We start from the raw sequence: 19,807 nt of genomic DNA on the forward strand, positions 1-19,807 counted from the left end.
GAATATTGTTTTACTATCCAACATTTAACTCTATACATCATTATTGGTCGCATATAATCTTAAAATTTTTTTGTTTGAGTTTTAAAGGAATCCTTCGGATCCATTTCATCTATCATGCTTTAATTCTTTGTGTTACATCATCTTTTATTTCTCCTTCTGTATTTATGATTAAACTTGAGTATCTAAACTTAACATTTTGCGGCATATCTCTATTTTCACTTTAAAATTTTTACGGGTCTAAGAAATGAGAAATTTATGGGAGGGAAATTTTTATTTCTCAGGTGTAAATTACTTCTATCTATCTAATTATGGACCTTTATCTGCTCCATTTCCTGGGCAAGTCCATTTCCCCAAGTTCCTCTAATAGAGGAGGGTAGAAATGACCACCCTACTCCTACCTGAAGACACTACTCGGGTGGGGTCCACCCCCCTCTATTAGAGGAACTTGGGGAAACAGAGCGGGAGGAACTGCAGCAGATAAATATACATCTAATTATGCTAAGCTGTCAGTGAGCACGTATTCATAACAACTTAAATTGAATTGTGTAATTGACTTATGACACCACCTCCACAACAAGTGTTTGTCGTTGTTGTGGTGGCATTGGGAATGGAGTGGAAGCGTCCGAAGCATAAGCACTCCATCCATGTTATTGATGAAGCCTGATCTCAGTCCAAAACGTGTTGTGGTGATTCTTTAGCAGGTCGTTTTGCCGTTGAATCGCGTCAAAATATTCCCTGTTGGGCTTGTTGAGATTTTTGATTTGATATGTATTTCGACATATGTTGGTTCAGGTTCAACCCGGACCAGATGAGTGTAGATCAAGGCAGTCCTGTACTTTCTGGGTTAGAGTTTTCTTATATAATGTCATTATCCCTTCGAGAGATGCGAGTTTGAGGGTTTGTGTTTTGCTTCACAGAAGTAGTGGAATCGTTCTATCGCTCGACTGTGGATATAGCCTTCCTTCTCGGGGTGAACCACGTAAATCTTGTTTTGTCTGCTTATTTTTCTCGTTCTCTTCATTTTTCTTCTGCAAAATTGCTATTCTGGGAGTTGATTTCTCTACTAGTCCATGATTCCATCCAAATCCCAAATGTATGCCTTCTTTGCATTAACATGGCATTTTTTAAAGAAAGAGGAGAAAGGGCATTGAAAATGCATGCTTTTTGTCTTAAATCTTTGAAAAGTAAAGAAAAAATTTTGAGTTGAATATTATATTTTTAATTGACCTTTTTTAACCTTTATATATCTACTCTTTTTGTTTTCCAGAGTAGAAAGAACAGCAATGGAATTAAATAAGATTTTGAAAGGGTTGCCCATGCTCCACCCAAGATAATCTCACAAATCATGCCTCGATAGTTCATTTTCCAGAACAGAGATGGCATAAAAAAGAACAAAGATGGAACCAATCCTAGTGATTGGAACCATTGAAACTGCAGCTTCAAGTCATTATTTACACAAAATGGTGATAGGAAAGCAACTTGCAATGTACCAGAAAAATAAATAAAATAAAAGAACTAGCATAGAGAAGATTCTATTTCTATGGCTATAATGTGATTTTGGTAATAATTGTTCTTATTAATATTAAGTGAAAAGGAACGTCATTCAGTCGTGCACTTTGGCGTGTACCTGCACCCAAACACAATTGGGTGCGAAATGATCACTAATCCCCACGAAAAGGCAAGGGTGTGTCAGTTATTTTGTGTCCTACTGTGTCTTGGCGCAGGTACATGCTATAGTACACAATCGGGTGACGTTCTTTCTAGCTAATATTAATTAGAGTTACAGAATTTAGGGAGAGGATTTGTCATGCTGCCAGTGTAGGGAGGAATCTACTTGTAATATCAATATTTGTCCTGAAAAAGGTATCATACTATTTTCAGAGTTGGTGAGAGAAAATAAAAAAAACAAAAACTGCACAGTGGTGTCGTGGCAATCTTTTTTCCTAGAAATTATTTGCACATGGGTATGCCTCATCTATTTTCACATATTATAATCTATTTTGTCTATTAGTTACAAAATGATTTCTAATTCCATCTCATAAATTGTTTTCAGAAAAAAAAAAATTTATAGGCTGAGATCTATAAATAGCAGAGAATGGAATAGACAAGGAGGGAAGCATTGAGAGAGAGAGAGAGAGAGGTGCTACGATGGAGGAGGCAAAGGGAGTTGTGAAGCATATATTGTTGGCCAGGTTCAAGGACGACATCCCACCTGAAAAGATAGTCGAACTCATCAAAGGTTATGCCAATCTCGTCAGTCTCATTGAACCCATGAAGGCTTTCCAATGGTAAATCATATCTCTCTCTCTATGTACATAATATTCTACCTCTTAACAAAATTTATTTTTATTTTTTTCTGTTATACCCAAAAAATGGATTTGGATAGTATTATCTACTTTATGAATGAAGTCTCTGTATTTTTATGTTTAGATTGCCTCATAGTTCCAATTTCTGAATTCCATTGTGGGGATTGTTTTGAATAAAACAGGGGAACAGATGTAAGCGCAGAGAACCTGCATCAAGGATTCACACATGTGTTTGAGTCTACTTTCGAGAGTGTGGAAGGAGTTGCAGAGTATGTTGCACACCAAGCCCATGTTGAATTCCTAAACTTGTTCTTTCCAGCATTGGACAAGGCCATCATTGTTGACTACAAACCCACCTTTGTCAAACTCTAAATCAATCAAAGTTTCTGATATTTCAATAATTTCTTTCTGTTTTAATGTTTATATCCTCTCTCCTCTGTATTTGAAGTGAGATGTAACCACACAGTGTTGTATTGGGAATTTCTATGTAAATACAAACTTGAGGGTGTATTTTTTGCTATGAAACATGCCAGAAATGGGAATCTCTCTCTCTCTCTCTCTCTCTCTCTGTCATATCTTCTCTGCAACCCCACCCCACCATTGTTGTTCCCATTGCTCCCTTCAAACCCGCCCCCATCGGCGGCAAGTCTCCCACGCTCGTAGTTGGGGACTCCTAAGGACCTCACTGCTCCTTGAGGGCTACTTCTCCAATGGGAGGTATCACACTATAGGAGGGCCCACCAACCGCTCTTATCTGTCCTACATGTGCAAAACGAACTCCTTGACCCCATTTGGTTTAGATCGAAATGCGCCAACAAATGAATGACCATCCCTTCTTGACTAGTTGTTGGCATGGATCCGAGGATCCAACTACTTCTAGGCCAAAGTTGCTATGTCCTGAGCATAACCCTTAGAATATATTCGAGTCGTAGTCGCACCCAAAAGTGTGTGTGTTGTTGCCTATGGCATAGGACACACCCATTTAATTAGCTCCATTTATTGTTTGCCTTTGACGAGCTAGAACTTTCTTTGCGCCCTAGTGCCGCCCATGTTGCTCTCTAGCATTGTCTGTTGCACTGGCAACTTCCCTTTCTTCTTTTGTAAGGACTTGCTGCTTTGCTCCTTGTAGTGCATGGTGAGATGTGCACTTTCCATTGTTTCACTTCTCAATCTCTCTTCCTCTTGCACACACATAGTCAAGAGTTCATTGACTGACCATTTTGCTTATTGCGTGTTATAGAAGACTTTAAAAGGACCATATTATACCTCACCATTAATCGACTAAATCTAGCATATTTTGGTAATGTCTTAAAGTCACTTCATGAGCACACCACGAGAACCTCATTGGCAAGTGATTGTTCGTGTTGTTCGATACATTAAATCCATTTTGCTTATTGCGTGTTATAGAAGACTTTAAAAGGACCATATTATACCTTACCATTAATCGACCAAATCTAGCATATTTTGGTAATGTCTTAAAGTCACTTCATGAGCACACCACGAGAACCTCATTGGCAAGTGATTGTTCACGTTGTTCGATACATTAAATCCAATCCTAGTATATGAATTTTTTTATTTGCAACTAGCCCACTCGTTTTAATCGCTTACTCTAACTCATTGGAATGCTTGCTCTACTACATGATGCTCCATCACATGTTACTGTAGCTTTCTTGGCATGAGCACTATATCTTGCAAATTAGAGAAACAACATGCAGTCTTGTGGTCCTCTGTTGAAGCTGAATTTAATGCCATGCCATCTGCTACTTGTGAAATCACTGATTGCAATAGTTGCTCTATGACCATCGCATGTGTCACATCACACTGCTACACTTTATTGCGACAATCAGGTGGATCTGCATATTGCTTCCAATTCCGTTTTCTATAACAGAATAAAGCATATACAGACAGTTGTCATCTATATTGGGACAAAATTCTTTTTGACCACATCAAAAGTTCTTTCATCCCCTCAAGGAACCAAGTTGTAGATGTTCTTACCAAAGCTTTGGGAAGATCTGACCTTCATAATCTCATTGGCAAGTTGGTACGTGATCTCCAATGTCTAACTTGAGGGGGAGTATTGAACATATTTTTCACGTGTGTACAGATCTTAGATTATAATCTTTCCTTATAGAGTCTTCATTGTTGTACATATCTTAGTTACTTTGTATTAGCAGGATATCACAGAGAAATCTCCTCTCTCTCTTTTATATTTAAACATACATAGACAATGAAATCAATTCATCCGACTCCGGTCACAAAGTAGGTTTTCTTTTAAATCATACATCTACTAGATTGGGATTTTTGGATTGCCTTCTAGAATAATTAACCATCTGGAATCTCTAATGAGAATTTATCGGGAAAAAAGAGTCTCTAATGAGTGCTTTTTTTTTTGTGGAAAGGTAGTGACAATAATAGATTCTTGCATTCTATCAATTGGGACTCTATGTGCAAGCCCAAAATTGAGTGTGGGCTAGGGCTTAGAAGAATCAAGGAAGTGTGTTTGGCTAGTACCTTGAAGATGGTGTGGAAGATGTCTTCCAAGCAGCCTAGTATATGGGAAGATTGTAACTACATGAGGTATCTTAGGAAGGACTCCATTTAAAGAGTGCCCTATGACTCTGATGCTTCTTGAGTCGGGCGGCCTTGGCTTATCCCTGACACCCCATGGGATCTTGCCTATCACTAATGGAGATCACAGTAGGAATGACGTTGGTTGAGATCATATGACTTTAGTTTCATCTATTCTTCTTGATAAAAAAGGCCGTACCAAGTGCACAAGGCTCCCACGTTTAGCAGGGTCTGGGGAAGGTCAAAATTTACGCAGCCTTACCCCTGTTTCCAGAGAGGTTGTTTCCAGGACTTGAACCCATGACCAAGCGTTCAGCAAGTGAGCACTTGACCAACACGCCAAGCATGACCTTCATCTGTTCTTCTTGATGGCTATTGGAATCCGCCCCCCCCCCCCCTTGACAGATGCCTCGGCAGCCCTCCCAAACATCCGTAGAAGGCCTAAGGGGAGGATTGATACTTGATCTGAACTGCCACTTCGTCGGGGTTGTTCTCCTTCGCCTTAGCTTGGGAGTGGATTCGCTTGCATCACCCCCTAGTCCCATGGGCTAATATTGTTTGGTTTCCAGGTCATCCGTGGAGGCATAGCTTCATCACTTGGTGTGCCTTCTCTCACGCTTTGCCAACCCAAGCTCTCCTTTTTTTCCTAGGCATATCACTGCCTATTCCCTGTGCATTCTTTGTTGGAAAGGGGCTGAGGATGAAGAGCATCTCTTTTTCGACCGCCCCTACTATCGGTATATTTGGATTGAGATTCTTTGAAAACGCTGACCTTTCTCTCGAGGCGTCCGAGCTATAGAGCATGAATGGGTGTGGGTTAAGTACACTTTCGGAGGCAAGTCGCATTGTGATCTTGTGGGCAAACTCGCTTTTTGTGCATTTATTTATCACATCTGGTACAAGAGAAATTTGAGAAGATGGATGGCCAAGTCTAGAATGCATCTACAAATTTGGAACGCCATCTCTTTTGAAGTTCGTGGGATGCTTGGTTGTGATTTAAGTGCAATCCTTGATACTCTTGGAGATAGGCTTATTGCTAGAGCGTGGAATCTTCCTCTCTTTTTCTTGGCGGTGCCCCCTCCCCTCTTACATGCTTGCCCTCCCTCTTAGGTGTTGTATTTATTTCTCTCTCCTCTTCTTTTTTGGTTTTTTTTTCTTCCTTCTTCTTCTTTCTCCCCTCATTGGGTGGTTCTCTGTATCTATTGCGCTTCGTTGAATATATTGCCTATCCCCCGCCCAACAAAACAAAAAAAAAGCACTAGAGACAAGAGAATTTTCTCCTAAGCTAAACCATTTGATCAAAAGGAATATCCCCATATTTTCTTTTTTTTTTTTATATTTTTATTGTAGTTGTTAGAGCAAACACCAACCAAAACACGAAAAGAAACAATTACAGAGCAAGACGACACAGAGATTTAACGTGGTTCACAACCAATATGGTGTGCTACATCCACGGGCGAGGGCAAAGGTGAAGCTGTTTCACTATGTTAATCGGAGAAAGTTACAATGGAGATCCCTCAAGAACATCCAAAACGGCGTTGCTGCTCTCTCCCAGAAACCGTAAATCGAAAACCCCAAATCTCACTCTCTTTACATCAAAGTGGGTAAAGAATATAAATACTCCTCCATCGGATCGGGTTGGGTCGAACCGTACCTCGGTGGAAAGCCCCCGCACCCCCAACGAGATCAATGCTGGGCCAGCCCAAGCCCTCCGCTACCATCACTGATCTCAGAAAAAGTTCCATTCGGGTCACCACCAAAAATGTCGGAGCGGGTCATTCTTCGAAACGGATCCAAAATTTTGAGACATACATAACAGTAGTTTTTAATGTTTTTCATTCAGGAAGTTTGACCCCTTCCTCCAATTTTGAATTCTTTATTTTCATTTTCATCCCAAAGTCTATTAATAAACCAATTCAATAAATTCACCCATAATAAGTTTTGATGGAATTGGGGAGTTCTTGCCTCCACTATAGAATCTCCCAAAGTGAAACTATCTCTACCTTTATTCCTATCAATACAGCTAAACCGACAGTTGAAGCAGTAGATGAATAAAATGTGTTACAGTGCAGGAATCATTCTATACGGCATGGAAAGAGGAATGTCAATATGGCATGGAAAGACAGACCCCTTCATTCCCCTGTCAACATTTCAACTTTTTATGCATCACTGATCATGCTTTTTTTGCTAAACAACTGAGGAGACTTCGTCATAACTAATCTAATGATTCTCTTAATAGTTACCCTGTGCTATTTAATAACACAAGGAGACAATGAACAAGCAGGGAGAAGAAAGTAGAGAGAAAGAAACAGTAGAAATGGAGGAATCAAAGGGAGTGGTGAAGCATATTTTGCTGGCAAAGTTTAAGGATGATCTCCCACCAGAGAAGGTAGATGAGATCATTAAGAACTTCACAAATCTCGTCAATCTAATTGAGGTCATGAAGTCTTTCCACGGGTAACACCCCTCTCTCTCTCTCTGTCTCTGTCTCTGTCTCTGTCTCTGTTTGTGTATTTATAATACTTACTGGGTTGTTGTAATAATAAAACAGGGGAAAGGATATAAGCCCGTTTAACATGCATGAGGGGTTCACTCATGTGTTCGAGGCCACTTTCGAGAGTAAGGAAGCTGTTGATGAGTATGCTGCACATCCAGCCCACGTTGAATTCGCTCATGTGTTGATAGCAGCCACAGAGAAGCTCATTGTTGTTGACTATGTACCCACATATTTCAATCCCTAAATCACTAGGGATATCTGCTATATCTCCAAAATTCCATTTCTTCTTCTTCTTCTTCTTCTTTCTCTCTCTCTCTCTTACAATCAATTGAGTTTTGCATGTACTAGCTCCTGATTTGTTGTATTTAACTTTCAGAGAACTTTAATTTAAAAATGTAAGTCATGAAGATTTGTTAATACAAACACCAAGAAACATGAAGAAACAAAACAGATTCAAGCAAAGATGATGACACAAAGATTTAATGTGGTTCACACACCAATTTGATGTGCTACATCCATGGGCGAAGTTCAAGATGATTCACTATGTAATGGAAGAAAAATTACAGTGGAGATTTCCCAAGAACACTAAAAGTCGTAGCAAGAACTCTCCCTAGTAAACCCTAACATGAAAAAAATGCCCCCAAATCGCACTACTCTCCCTTGCTTATACAACTAGACAATAAAATAAGGTAATGCTCCTCCAAGTTGGATCGATCCATCACCTTCGCTACCATCACAGACCTCACAAAATTTCTCCTTCGAGTGGCCAGGAAAAAAAATTACTCATATATATGCCCAGTAAAATGTGCATATTCATGAGGTTGAAGCTACCAACTGAAAGATGACCACTGATTACATGATCTGCTACTTTGTTAGGTACAATAAAGTAGCTGTGTAGTGTGTACTGAACAATGGCTCAATCCACCACCTCAAATCCTGTTGCAATAGAATCTACATAGATAAAACTGTTGATCCATCTTTTTTAACATCTATTATGCAAGAATTGTGGCTTAATACAAATGAGTTCTATGCTTTAGTGTTATTCTACAAATGTGTAGGAGATCTATAAAGGATTGGACTGGTGTAATTGTATGAACAAGAGGTGCAAGTTTTGCCGGCAATTAAGCCCTAGCCCGCCCTAGCCTAGGCCTGGGCTTTTCAGTCCACAGAGCAGGCCAGGGTTGAGATTCTTATGCCTGGGCTAGGGTCGGGTCAGGCCAGGCCTGTGTTGAGCCCCTGGCCCGACTTGGGAGTGCTGGCGTAGGCCACATTTACCAACAGAAAACTGCTTCCCTTTATTTATTTATAGGCATCAGATTCTTGGGAAAAAAATTCCAGATTTTTGGTTAATAAGAGAGTTGGGAGTTGGCACGATCCGTGACACCCCCAGCCCCATGGGATCTTACTTATCGCTTATGGAGATCACATTAGGAATGACGTTGGTTCAGAGCATATGACTTTAGTTACAATGCAGGAATCATTTCTATACGGCATGGAAAGACACTTGTACTTTTTATGCATCACTGATCATGCTTGTTTTTTGCAAAACAGTAAGAAGGAGATTTGGTCATCATAACCAATCTAATGAGTCTCTTTTAGGTATACCTTAATATCTACCCTGTACTATATATAGAGAAAGAACACAAGGAGATAATGAACAAGCAGAGAAAAAGAAACAGTAGAAATGGAGGAATCAAAGGGAGTGGTTAAGCACATTTTGCTGGCAAAGTTTAAGGATGATACCCCACCAGAGAAGGTAGATGAGATCATTAAGAACTTTGCAAACCTTGTCAATCTTATTGAGCCCATGAAGTCTTTCCACTGGTAACACCCCCTCTCTCTGTCTCTCTCTCTCTCTCTCTCTGTGTCTCTCTCTCTGTTTAATATTTATTGGGTTTTTGTTGTTGGAATAAAAAACAGGGGAAAGGATATAAGCACGTCTAACAAGCATGAGGGCTTCACTCATGTGTTCGAGGCCACTTTCGAGAGTTTGGAAGCTGTTAATGAGTATGTTGCACATCCAGCCCATGATGAATTCGCTGCTGCGTCGAAGGCAGCCATAGAGAAGTTCATTGCTGTTGACTATATACCCACATAGTTCAATCTCTAAATCATATGGGATATCTGCTATATCTCCAATAAACACATGAACCCCCAAGAAGATGGGATTTGAATTTAGTGTATTTCCATTGATGCAAGTGTGTCTAATTTGTACAAGATTACAAGGGTCAATCATATCACCCAATATTAGCCTCTGATTAACTCCTATGATTGTGAAATGAAATCAATTAGTTTCCTATGATTGTGTAATGAAATCAATTGGCTTAGTCAGAAGATAAGTCTGAAAACTCATTTGGTAAGACTCCCTCTCAAGTTAGAGCGTACAGGTTACAAACGCCCAACTTGGAACTGAGATATTGAAACAGTTCCTGACCAAGGGATTTTGTGAAGAGATCTGCAATTTGATCCGAACTGGGAATCTTGGTTGGGCGAATAAGGCCTTGTTGAAAATTTTCACGAACCACATGATAGTCAATTTCTATGTGCTTGGTGCATTTGTGAAAAACTCGATTGGATGCTATATGGATTGCCGTTTGATTGTCGCAAAATAATGTGATTGGGGATGTTGGAGTAATTCCCAAATCCTTCAACAGATACGATAACCAGGATATCTCACATGTGGCCACGAATATGGCCCTATATTCCACCTCTATAGAGGACCGAGATACACTAGTTTGTTTCTTGGTCTTCCAAGAAATGGGGTTAGAGCCGAGTAGAATGCAGTACCCAGTCATCGACTGTCTGGTTATTGGACAAGTTGCCCAATCGGAATCACAATATCCTCACAGATCAAATGATGATGTAGAAGAAAGGAATATTCCTTGCCCTAGTGTAGCCTTTAAAAATCTAAGTAAACGATGCGTAGCATCCAAATGGGGTTGGCGAAGCTGGTGCATAAATTGACTTAGAATGTTTACTATGTGGGCTATGTCAGGGCAAAATCATATATTTGCCCATTAAATGTGCATATTCATGAGGTTGAAGCTACCAACTAAAAGATGACCACTAAACCCGCAACTCTGAGTACATGATCTGCTACTTTATTATTTACCAATAAAGTAGTTGTGTACTGAACAATGGCCCAATCCACCACCTCAAATCCTGTTGCAATAGAATCTACAGAGATAAAATTGTTGATGCACCGTTTTTTCAACTCTATTATGCACGAATTGTGGCTTAATACAGTGTTTTTCTACAATGTAGGAGACCTATAAAGGACGGGTGTAATTGTATGAACTAGAGGTGCAAGTTTGGCCGGCAATTAAGCCCAAGCCCGCCCTAGCCTAGGCCTGGGCTGGGCTTTTTAGTCCACAGAGCGCGCCAGGGTTGAGATTCTTATGCCTGGATTAGGGTCGGGCCAGGCCTGTGTCGAGCCCCTGGCGTGCCCTCTAATATATATTTACAAATGTTTTTATATAAAAACCAACCGAGCAAGAAATCTCTATTTGGTCGCATGGTCTCTACACAAGTGTCTGGGCCAATGGGGGAGCATGCCTGAGTATCTATCTACCCAGGGGTAGAAGCATCATTTCACGGTGCCCTGTAAGAGAGGCGTAGGAAACACCACCAAGTAAAAATCTTTTTCCCAAACCAAAAATAGTATATATGACTGGAAAATTGGAATGTCTAGTTTAATTTATTTATAGGCATCGCTTTCTTGAAAAAAAAGAATTTCCAGATTTTTCATTAATAAATTTCCCTGTTAGGAGTTGGGGAATTTTTATCCTCTCAATTTGTCTGCTCGTACTCGACGTCAAGTACATCTAATAGAAGAAGATGGACCCCACATGGACCCTACCTCGAGCAGTGTGTTCAAGCAGGGCTGTTAAATGTACTTGACGTCGGGTATGGGCAGGCAAATTGAGAGGATAAAGATCCAGGAATTGGGACCCACGCGGAGGAGAACTATGCAGTATAAATTAAAAACAACCATTATACGTTGCAATACCGAATTCTGGCGCGGGAACGCAAGATATGTTATTTGCAAAGTGTTTCATACTCCAAAAGCCTCTGTTCCCAAGCCCTCACGTTTTGATCCATTTTCATAAGGAAAGCATATCCAGATCAAATTTATGTGCTCTCAGGACCCTTTCTGATTTACCCAATATCAGTGAGGCCATTAAAATCTTAGAACGTTCAAACAATGTGGGAATCGCTGTCTATACTCGGCTTCTCGAATCTTGTATTCGATCAAAATCACTCACCCAAGGCAAGAGAATCCATCAGCATCTTCTTAAGAACACTACCCACATAAACAATTCGCTTATACAAGAAAAGCTTACTTATATGTATATTGCGTGTGGTGAAATTGACCTCGCTCGGCCTGCATTTGACAGAAATCCAAACCCGGATATCTTTTTATGGAATTCGATGATCAGAGCTTATGCCTGGAATGGACCCTTTGATAGAGCTATTGATTTGTACTACAAGATGGTTGAATTGAGCGTCAGCCCCAATAAATTCACTTACCCTTTTGTTCTCAAGGCGTGTTCGAGTTTACAAGCTTTAAAAGATGGTAAGGAGATTCACGATCATGCGAAAAGAGCAGGGTTGGATTCTGATGTCTTTGTTTCGACTGCGTTGATCGATTTGTATGTTAAATGTGGGTGTTTGGAGGAGGCACGGAGAATATTTGACAAAATGCCTAAAAGAGATGTTGTTGCATGGAATGCCATGATTGCAGGGTCTGCACTGCATGGACTCTACAAAGACACAATCCAATTGTTTCTGAAGATGCAGGAGGAAGGGACAAGTCCGAACACATCAACAGTTGTTGCAGTTCTACCTGCCGTTGGCCAGGCAAAGGCATTGATTCAAGGCAGTGGCTTACATTGTTATTGTATAAGGAGGGCTCTTGACAAAGATGTGCTGGTTGGAACTGCTATTTTAGATATGTATGGGAAATGTGTAAGCCTAACTTATGCTCAAAGAGTTTTTAACAGAATGACTGTTAGGAATGAAGTAACTTGGAGTGCGATCATTGGAGCATATGTTCTATGTGATCATATGAGAGAAGCATTGGGGATGTTCAATGAAATGTTGCTTGACGATGCTGTGAGTCCTACACCAGCCACTCTTGGGAGTGTTCTTCGAGCCTGTGCAAAGCTGACAGATGTAGGTAAAGGTAAACAGATACATGGGTACACAATTAAATCAGGGTTTGTTTATGATATTATGGTAGGAAACACGCTTCTTTCAATGTATTCAAAGGCTGGCATGATAGATGATGCTATCATGTTCTTTGATGAAATTGTGTCTAAAGATACTGTTTCATATAGCGCTATCATCTCGGGATGTGTACAAAATGGTAATGTAGAGGAGGCTTTGCTTATTTTCCATGAGATGCAAATATGTGGGATTGAACCAGATATTGCAACAATGATAGGTGTGCTTCCAGCTTGTGCTCATTTGGCTGATCTGCAACATGGGCGCCGTAATCATGGATACATAATAGTTCGTGGATTTGCATCAGAAACCTCAATTGGGAACGCGCTCATTGATATGTACTCAAAGTGTGGAAGGGTTGATGTTGCTAGAGAAGTTTTTGATAGGATTCCGCACAAGGATATTGTCTCATGGAATGCAATGATAGCTGGGTATGGACTTCATGGGCTTGGCAGGGAAGCAGTAATGCTGTTCCATGCTTTGCAGACTGTATGTCTGAAGCCAGATGATGTGACTTTCATCTGTCTTTTATCTGCTTGCAGCCATTCTGGACTTGTTGTGGAAGGGAAGCATTGGTTTTATTCAATGACTTGTGATTTTAATATTATTCCAAGAATGGAACACTATATCTGCGTGGTAGATCTATTGGGCCGGGGTGCTCTTCTGGATGAAGCCCATGATTTCATCAAAAAAATGCCATTCGAGCCTGATGTTCGTGTCTGGGGAGCCTTGCTTGGGGCATGTAGAATCCATGAGAATATTGAACTCGGAGAAAAAGTATCAAAAAATATTCAGAAGCTGGGTCCAGAAGGTACTGGAAATTTTGTACTGTTATCAAACATATATAGTGCTGCAGGGAGATGGGATGATGCAGCACATGTTAGAGTCATGCAGAGGGACTTGGGTTTTAGGAAAAGCCCTGGATGCAGTTGGGTTGAGGTTTATGGGATCATCCATGCATTTGTTGGTGGAGATCAGTCCCACCCACAATCATCAGAGATATACAATAAGCTAGAGGAACTACTGGTGGAGATGAAGAAATTGGGTTATCATGTAGATACTAGTTTTGTGTTCCAAGATGTTGAAGAGGAGGAGAAAGAGCGAAGTCTCCTTTACCACAGTGAGAAGCTGGCTATTGCATTTGGAATTCTAAGTTTGAGCCTTGGCAAACCTATTTTTGTTACCAAGAATTTGCGAGTTTGTGGGGACTGCCACTCTGCCATTAAATTCATCACCATGATCACAAAAAGAGAGATAACTGTAAGAGATTCCAGTCGATTTCATCATTTCAAAGATGGTGATTGCAATTGTGGAGACTTCTGGTGAGGAAGAAAAAACTTGAATGGCATGGTTAAAACTGGCTTTCATACTTGTAGACTACTATTGTTGATCCTGCATGGTGGATGCTATGTCATGGCCTGATGGCTATTTACAACAAGGTAATGTCTAATGACATCTTCTATTTATTAAAGAAAGTATCCTTAATTTTTATTAATTTTCTTTTCTACTTTCCCTCCGGAAGAGGAAAACTAGGTACCCATCAGCTATATCCACAAGAGAAGTTTATCAACTCTATACACATCTGAATGGTCCATTCTTGCCTTCTAGGACAGGGGTTTTCTGCTCTATCGGTTTCACCAAAGAGATATCTCAAGCAAAACGTCCAAAAGGTTTTTTTCCATGGTTTGATATGCATATTCTCAGGAAAGCATACGACATCTGGGTAGAAGAAATTGAAATATATTAGTTGGATGCTTATGTCTTGGCAAGCCAGATTTTGTAGTAATCACTGAATCAGCAAATGGTGTTACAATAATGTCTGCTACGATTGTAACCATTCTGTTGATAAACTGATCAACCATCTACATGTAATCAGTTCTCCAAAGTTGTCATATATTCAAAGAGCTATAATGATTGTTTCTCTCTCTCTCTCTCTCTCTCAAACATAATTATAGGGTTCGCCAAATTTTATTTCTCAAAAAGAACTATGTGATTCTTAATAATGACCTTATTATGGAAGTCCATTTGCTTATATCTGAATTTCCTACTTTGCAATTCGGTGTTAATTTGGACAAACTATATATTGTGGCTCGACTTGCTGGTAGGAATGGACTTGTAATCAAGTGGGATAGTGTTTGCAAGCTGAAAGGTGAAGGGGGTTAAGAATTCACTGGCTCAAAGAGGTTAACTTGGCTCTCTTAATGTAGACGTTGAATTTTGTCACCCCCAGTGATGACGACAACAGGACACAGATAGACATTGACATCTCTCTCAAAGAGAACTCTTGCACTTGCACCCAATCCATATCGTCCTCACATCCTTAAAAATGATTCAAAAGCCCTTTTTTTTTCCAAATGCTGAAAGAGGTACTTCACAAAATCCCAAAAAATACCAAAATTTGGACCAAAATGGAGGGGATTGTTCACGATGTCACGGTGTCGCAGAAAGTGGGGACCACACCACAGGCCTCGGCATACGGACAAAACCGTTGTGTTTGATGAAGAAAGGAGACTCCATCCTCGAGGAAGCGCATCCTCTACCATGTTTTCTTGGTTTTTGGTATCCAAAATCTCTTTTTGAGTCTTCTTCCAATCCCCCATTCATCTTAGTTCGAAGCCTGCACTCCTGTTACCCTATATGTAACCCGAGCCACTCGAAACCCCACTTTTCACCATTCTTAACTAGATTTGAGCTCATTTTCAATCGTTATTCTACCCGAAGTTTGAGTAGCGAAAATTTCCTTTTTACAACCGCTACTATGCCTGAAGTCTGAGTAACCCGAATCCGTTTTACATAGTCGTTACTCTATCCGACAAAAGAGAGAAAAGCCGATCGTTTGTCCCCACTTGAGCCGTGGGACATCATATATTTCGTATTTGGTATATTTTCTTTTATTTCTTTTATTTTGTGATAGGTATCGGTCTCTTCCTTTCTTTCTTATTATTTCTGGCATGATGTAGATCATTAAAGTAACTTGCTTTAATGTAAATAGTAGTTTTTATTTAACAAAATGTAGTTTTTCTCTTCTTGTTTTAGTTTCCATAAAACATTTTAGTATACCTTGCATTCATTAAAGTAATTCATGTTAGACCCAGTTTTCGTTTCCATCCGGATATTTCAATTTGATTTATGATATCAAAGATGAAGAATGCACCACTCTCCCCCTGCGCTCTTATTCCACTGGTAAACCTTCTTCCCTTTTCCCCCACCCCCAAAGGTCATCGATATAGCTTTGCATTATATCTCCCTGTACTGATTCAAACCCACTCAGACTTCGGAATTTATCCTCTCAAGTGCAGTGCACCACACTTAAGAATCCAACCGACACCAAACACTTAAAAGGATAAAAAGACGTCACTACCCATGTTTTTACGATTGGATTCTTAAGTGTGGTGCATTGAGCAGTGCACCGCACTTGAAAGGATGAAAATCCCTCAAGCCTCTCTCTTACGAACCCACTAAAATCTCCTCCCATCCCCCTCTTTGTGGTATATCTCTTTGATTGCCCCTTTGCCATGTATGTCATGCGAGCCATGAACTCGGGTAAGCGTAGTTGTGGAGAAAGTTAATATTATTTTTAAAAAGGGCAAGAGAACACTAACCAATTGTCTAGCGCCTGCACTAGCGTGAGAACCAATAAAATGCACGCAATATCATTTAATTGAATGAGATTTTTTAGCTCATTGAGTGTTGAATGTTAATTTTAAATGATCCCAGGCACAGGAACCAAGCGACTGATTTGCATTCTTTTTCCTTTTAAAAATATTCCCAAACTATATAAGTGTTTGGGATGTCAACCCCAAATTTAAGAGCTATAATAAAAAGAACACTTTTTTTTCTCCCCAAAAAGTCACCCATAATATGAAAAAATAAAAAACACAAGGGCAATGAAATTTAGTTCCAACTCCTTTTGTCTCCGGGTAGGTGACATTCAGAGGGATCTATACTGAAAAGTCAATGGTTTAGGAGAAGAATTTGATGGTTGAAAATTGAAAAAAAAAGGGGCCAATACATGCTGCAACATAGAGTTCAGATGAGCTTCAAAATTTGAAGATACAGACCTGTATGTCAACTTTCCTAATGTTTAAAAAACAAAAAAAAAAACACTTTCCTAATGGCTTTTGTCTATGTTAGCATATGATTGGGTAAACTTCTGGGACAGCTTCTAAAGAAGTCAGCTTTTGGGTTTATGGAGGTTAAAAATGAGTGATTAATGAAAGGGTAAAACTCTGTCTCTGTTCCATCCTACATGGAAATGACCTCCCTGCCCTCCCATCTCAACCTCTCCATTGGGCACAGCCAACTAGTTTCAGGAAAGCTAGTGGTGTGTCCAACCCTCTCCCTTAATGAAAATAGATTTTTTGAAAGAAACTGGCATCTGTGGATTTCTAGACTTTCTTGCGCCTGGAGCATAAAAGATTTCAAAAAGAAGAAGCAGTAAGGAAGTTACCCTATGGGAGGAGGGAAGATGTGAACCAAGAGATTTGAACTCAAGACTTCCTAGTAGCAATGGCCTTCAACACATCACATACTACCAAGTGCCTAGGGCACTTCTTCACATATACAAATTGAAAAACGCAACAAAACAGATCCAAGATGCACCCATTTCAATATCCAATTTCAATTTTCAACCAGGTTTGGATCCCATAACCAGATCCATTTTGGAATCCGGATTGGATCCTCAATTTGGTTGGATGAGAAGTTATCTTTTACAAATCTCAAATTTTGGGTATCATTTTCTTATATGGCTCACATGTTAGGAATTCTATATTTGACTATTTGTATTATTAATGATAGAAATAAAACTACAAAAGCTTTCAAAGTCAGTCAAAAAAATAACGTTTTTCTCCACCATAGATGAAGGAAAAGTATATCCATAACGAATCTTTGACTCTTTGTGTCTTACTAGACGAAATCACAACTATCCTTCCCCTTATAATGATGCCTATCTCACTTACGATTAAGAGATAAGAGATTTTTCTTCACTGAAACTAGGTTTAAGTTGAAAAGTCAACTGATAACTCTTGATAACCCTAAATGTGGTTGCCAAGGTTTTAAGAACCAAAATCAGGTTCGAATTGTTCAAAACCGGAATTGGTCCGCTCCAGAATCAACTCAGAAATCAATCCGATTCAAGTTGAAATACTAAGAAAATGACTTGGAGATCGACAGATTCGGAGTTTGTTGACATTGACTAAGAATTGTCAAATTGGGAGTAACCAATGCTCATTAGTCGTTAACCTAACAACAGCTACCTGCCACGGCAAACCACCCAATCCAGCCCCCCTAGTCGATGAAGCTTCTTCCAAAGGGAGAGGAAAAAAATTAAAAAAATTACTTGCAGTCAACCGTCAAAATTCCCCCCCTCCCCTTTCACACAGGTTAGTAGTTAATATCTTCAGAAAATGAATATTAGAAGAGAGACAGAGAGAGAGAGAGAGAGAGAGAGAGAGAGAGAGAGAGAAAAAGTCTCTATAAATTGAACAAGTTCTTGAAGGAAAAACCTAATACACACCATCTAATCTGAAAAAAATAAGGCCAAAGATAGATTGAACCTCCCCTTTTAGGCCTTTATTCAAACATGAACAGTTTTTTCTCTAATTTGCAGAAAATTTACCTAAGCAGAAGATTGACTCCCAATGAAATAGTGCAACCCGCAAGCCCAAGCAACGCCAATAGATTGAATCCTCTGTTCAAATCGACAAAACCAGAAAAGATGCAATTCCTCATAATCCAAAAACCCAAAAGAAAAAACTTTCAAAAAGCATTGAAATGAAACCCATTTGGATTCGAATATGGTGATTTCAGATTTCAAAGACTCACCCTCTCATACGTTTCTTGGGATCCCCACTAGCATAGCCAGTGAAGTAGAAGAAACGACCAACGATGTAAACAAGGCCAAGCCCAGCTGCAACCACAGGATACTGAAGCCCTCCAAGCAGAAGCAACACGAAGAACAAAGGCATCATCTCAAGCGAGTTCTGGTGTCCTCTCTGCAACCCACCATCATTTAATTCAATCCCCCCACAAAACCCATTAAACCAAATTGAAAACCCACATACAAGATGAATTTTTTTTAGACAAAACAGGATCTTTTTCTATAGAAATCGAACCTGAACGCAGTTGAAAAGCTTGGCCTCCTTGTTCTCTGATTCTGAGGCGTAAAGGATCGGATAAAAAACCTTGTACCTGCAAAAAATCATCAAGGATTCATGGCTTTTGCTTGATTATGAGAAAAAGAGATTGAGAAACAGAGAGATGAAGGAATAGATTACTTCTTCCGAGCTTTGCCGACTTGGAAGGCCATCCAGCCATTGAAGAAACCGTAGAGAACCAGCACTATAACAACGTAGCCATACTCCTTTGGCAACAATTCCACCACACTAACCATTTTCTCCTCTCCTCTGATCTGGTGTTCGAAACTGATAGCCGAAGTCTTCTTTCTGGATTCTTCGAGGTTTGGGTCCTTCTTTGAAGAGGACTTAGTGGGTCGCAAGACTCGCAACTCGCAAATCTTCACAATTTTTCATGATGTCACTTTAATTTACTGTCACTGGGCATTTTTAATATCCATTAATAGTGAAAAAGCCAAAAACATGCTTGAAGCAACCTCAGGATCAGGAGTACCAATCTTGCCACGTGTCTAGTTTATCTGATCAGAACTTTCCATTATAAATGCAATGTCTTATGGATCCAGAGGTGCCACGCAGAGAAGGATTGATGGGGATATTTCTGACTTGGACATCAAGTTAAATGTCTAAATTGGTCATTTTATTTTTATGAAAGTGTAATCACCCAAACCAAACACCAATCCTAAAAGGTTAAATTGGTTATTTGATAATGTTTAATTTAAAGGTAAACATCTAGTAGACCCCCTGAGGTTTGTTCACCTATCTTGTAACCCCTATTAATTAAAACCTAACTTACGGACCCATTAATATCATGGTGCTAGTTAGGTATTAGTTTAACAAAGTAAAAGACCAAAATAGCCTTTATACATCTTTAATAAAATACAAAGGCTATTTTAAAAGACAATTCTACCATTCTCTTTGCCTGACTGTTCCATCAGATTTTCAACTTCACAAGGTGCCCTTGTCGGAGGAACAACTGAAACCAGACAGAAAAGCAGGTCAAGAACGGGCCGAGGAAAAACAACATAAATAGGCAAAAGCAAAAAGGTCAAAGCCTCGACAACAACAACCCAATGGAG

The 19,807-nt window shown here is 39.7% G+C and overlaps 5 protein-coding genes across 5 annotated transcripts; 4 read left to right on the top strand and 1 right to left on the bottom strand.

Annotated features, from left to right (window-relative positions):
- The first annotated feature begins 2,098 nt into the window (after positions 1-2,098).
- On the top strand, positions 2,099-2,717 carry LOC122664136 (stress-response A/B barrel domain-containing protein HS1-like). Its single transcript, XM_043859838.1, has 2 exons — positions 2,099-2,288; positions 2,489-2,717. Exons 1-2 carry the CDS (start codon positions 2,149-2,151, stop codon positions 2,676-2,678), a joined length of 330 nt encoding a protein of 109 aa, XP_043715773.1. The 5' UTR covers positions 2,099-2,148; the 3' UTR covers positions 2,679-2,717.
- A 4,437-nt stretch (positions 2,718-7,154) lies between these two features.
- On the top strand, positions 7,155-7,615 carry LOC122665883 (stress-response A/B barrel domain-containing protein HS1-like). Its single transcript, XM_043862015.1, has 2 exons — positions 7,155-7,331; positions 7,426-7,615. Exons 1-2 carry the CDS (start codon positions 7,192-7,194, stop codon positions 7,613-7,615), a joined length of 330 nt encoding a protein of 109 aa, XP_043717950.1. The 5' UTR covers positions 7,155-7,191.
- Positions 7,616-9,055: 1,440 nt separating this feature from the next.
- LOC122665366 (stress-response A/B barrel domain-containing protein HS1-like) lies at positions 9,056-9,469 on the top strand. Its single transcript, XM_043861497.1, has 2 exons — positions 9,056-9,195; positions 9,292-9,469. The coding sequence occupies exons 1-2, from the start codon at positions 9,056-9,058 to the stop codon at positions 9,467-9,469; spliced, it is 318 nt and encodes a 105-aa protein (XP_043717432.1).
- A 1,931-nt stretch (positions 9,470-11,400) lies between these two features.
- LOC122663821 (pentatricopeptide repeat-containing protein At3g16610) lies at positions 11,401-14,689 on the top strand. The gene has a single exon (XM_043859471.1). It carries the CDS (start codon positions 11,407-11,409, stop codon positions 13,921-13,923), a length of 2,517 nt encoding a protein of 838 aa, XP_043715406.1. The 5' UTR covers positions 11,401-11,406; the 3' UTR covers positions 13,924-14,689.
- A 3,519-nt stretch (positions 14,690-18,208) lies between these two features.
- LOC122664795 (microsomal glutathione S-transferase 3-like) lies at positions 18,209-19,102 on the bottom strand. The gene is made up of 4 exons (XM_043860773.1): positions 18,873-19,102; positions 18,711-18,786; positions 18,421-18,590; positions 18,209-18,286 (listed from the first exon to the last, which is right to left on the bottom strand). The coding sequence occupies exons 1-4, from the start codon at positions 18,986-18,988 to the stop codon at positions 18,211-18,213; spliced, it is 438 nt and encodes a 145-aa protein (XP_043716708.1). The 5' UTR covers positions 18,989-19,102; the 3' UTR covers positions 18,209-18,210.
- Positions 19,103-19,807: the final 705 nt, after the last annotated feature.

The sequence above is a fragment of the Telopea speciosissima genome, chromosome 6 (assembly GCF_018873765.1).
Source record: "Telopea speciosissima isolate NSW1024214 ecotype Mountain lineage chromosome 6, Tspe_v1, whole genome shotgun sequence".
Taxonomy (NCBI): Eukaryota; Viridiplantae; Streptophyta; class Magnoliopsida; order Proteales; family Proteaceae; genus Telopea; species Telopea speciosissima.